This window comes from Aptenodytes forsteri, unplaced genomic scaffold (genome assembly GCF_000699145.1).
Source record: "Aptenodytes forsteri isolate BGI_AS27 unplaced genomic scaffold, ASM69914v1 Scaffold1382, whole genome shotgun sequence".
Lineage (NCBI taxonomy): Eukaryota > Metazoa > Chordata > Aves > Sphenisciformes > Spheniscidae > Aptenodytes > Aptenodytes forsteri.
The window spans coordinates 1-2,412 of record NW_008795741.1 but is presented as its reverse complement, the minus strand read 5'-3'; the positions used below and the strand labels follow the sequence as shown (position 1 = coordinate 2,412).

The following is a 2,412-nucleotide window of genomic DNA, read 5'->3' as shown; positions in this document are numbered from 1 at the left end:
TTGACACTCTACGCCGGAATCAAATCAGGCACGGTATTGGCACAAAAAATCAGTGAAATGCCTGAAGTCACCCAAGTCATTAGCGAAAAACAAATTTCCCAACAAGCAGTAGCAGGTCGTACCGTCATTGATGTTTTAGGACAACTTGTGCCAAGCTTAGGTACAGGCAGTGGTACGGCGAGTAACTTTGGGATGACCATGCACGGCAGACCTGTCCAATACCTTATCAATGGCGTACCATTGACAGGCTCTCGAGATATTTCACGCCAAATCAATAGCATCAACCCTAAGCAGTTAGAGCGTATCGAAGTTTTATCAGGAGCAACCAGTATCTATGGGTCTGGAGCGACAGGTGGACTGATTAATCTAGTGACCAAATCTAGCTACCAACAAGGGCTACATGGTGAAAGTCGTATTGGCATATCGACCAATAATAATTTTAACAAAGAGGCGTTGGGTTATAGTGCTGGGCAGACAGTGACTTTTGGTAATGACAAGCTTAACGCCCGAGTAGATGTGGATTATGAATCAAGGGGTGGACGCTTTGATAGTGACAATAAACGCATTGCCCCAGAAGTTTGGCAAACGGATTTACAAGATACTGATAGTTTGAGCGTCAACACCAATCTCAACTATCAAGCCACACCCACACAAAACATCAATTTGGCGGCTACTTACTATAAAGACCAACAAGATACCGACTATGCCCCTGATTATGGCAAAGGGTTAGGTGTGCTACTCAAAGGCGATACACCATCAATGCAAGCCATCAAAGGGTTGCAATTAGACAATCAACCCTTTACCAAAAAATCCACCGTGAGCCTTAACTACAATAACAGTGATATCAAAGGCTCTAATCTGAACGTGACAGGTTATTATCGTCAAGAAGACGGACGCTATTATCCGACACCTGCCCCCATATCGATCAAACCTGCCTATCCCTTGATTGACAGTTTGGCGGTTGATAACGCAACCAAAGACAAATATAAAAAGAAACTGGCAAACAGTGCCTACAGTATCTTGCAATCAACAGCCGATATCAATGTGATGGGACTGCGTGCCGCCATGCAAACTCCCAGTACATGGCAAGATAAAAAGCTGTTATGGAGCTATGGTGCTGACTTTGAGCGAGAAACAGACAAACAGCATTACGATGGTAATGACCTTAAAACCTTTATTGACAGTAATGGGCTGAAGATTCAGCCAAATAATACACGCTACACCGCAGGCCCAAACAGCACCATTGATAAGGTAGGGGCATTTGTTAATTTAGATGCTGATGTCACAGATAAATGGCATGTGAGTGGCGGTGTTCGCCACCAAAACATCACCAGTAAGACGGATGCCTTTACCACTCGTAACGAAGCCCAATTACAAGATTTATTGGCTCAGTTCAAGTTGCCTTATCTAGCAGGTAGTGTGCCTGCAGGTGAAACCAAACATAACAAAACCTTATTTAATCTTGGGACAAGTTATAACATCGCACCCCAACAGAAAATTTTTGCCAACTTTTCCCAAGGCTTTAATCTACCTGATATTCAGCGAGTACTACGAGATGTGAATGTCGGCTTTAAGGTCAATTCTGATACGGTTGCACCGATTACAGTCAATAATTATGAGTTAGGTTGGCAGGGTGATTTTGACAAAACCAAAGCCAAAGTGGTGGGGTTTTATAATACCTCAGATAAAGTAGTGCAGTTTACCAAAGACTTTAATGTTGTCGCTGCTGATACCGATGAGAGAATCTATGGGGCAGAAGCCAGTATCAATCACCGATTTAATCAAGAGTGGTCAGCAGGCTCTAGTCTTGCTTATGGCAAAGGCGAATATAAAGATGCGGCAGGTACTTGGCGTGATTTGGGGGCATTTCGAGTAACCCCACTCAAAGCAACAGCGTACGCACAATATACCTTCCCACAAGGTAGTAGTCTTCGTTTGCAAGGTAGTGCAATTGGCGGTACAGATGAGGCTTATAACGATATGCTCGTTGCGGCGGTGGATAAGAATATTAGCAAATCTCGTGAAGCGAAAATCACAGGCTATGCCACACTGGATTTATTAGGGCAAGTCAAACTGGGTAAAGGCGATTTAGCATTTGGGGTCTATAATATCGGCAATACTCGATATCGTAGCGTGTTTAACCAATCCGCTGAAGCGATTGCAGGTCCTTTGAGAGGGCAAGAAGCCCAAGGGCGGACTTATGGGCTTCAATATAGCCTAAACTGGTTCTAAACCGTCTTTTGGCTACTTTCTGTAGTTAATCGGAAATTAAAATTTAGTCGGAAATAAAAAGGAGCACCGCTCGCCCTGAGCCTGTCGAAGGGTGGCGGTCACTATGCTTCGACAGGCTCACCATGAATGACCTTGTTCATTATAATTCAGTTTTTACTATAATTTTCAAAACCCTATGCA

At 43.7% G+C, this 2,412-nt stretch overlaps 1 protein-coding gene across 1 annotated transcript; it reads left to right on the top strand.

Annotated features, from left to right (window-relative positions):
• Nucleotides 1-198: 198 nt before the first annotated feature.
• Nucleotides 199-2,232, top strand: LOC109279598 (ferric aerobactin receptor-like). Its single transcript, XM_019473205.1, has one exon. The coding sequence runs from the start codon at nt 199-201 to the stop codon at nt 2,230-2,232; it is 2,034 nt and encodes a 677-aa protein (XP_019328750.1).
• The last annotated feature ends 180 nt before the right edge of the window (nt 2,233-2,412 follow it).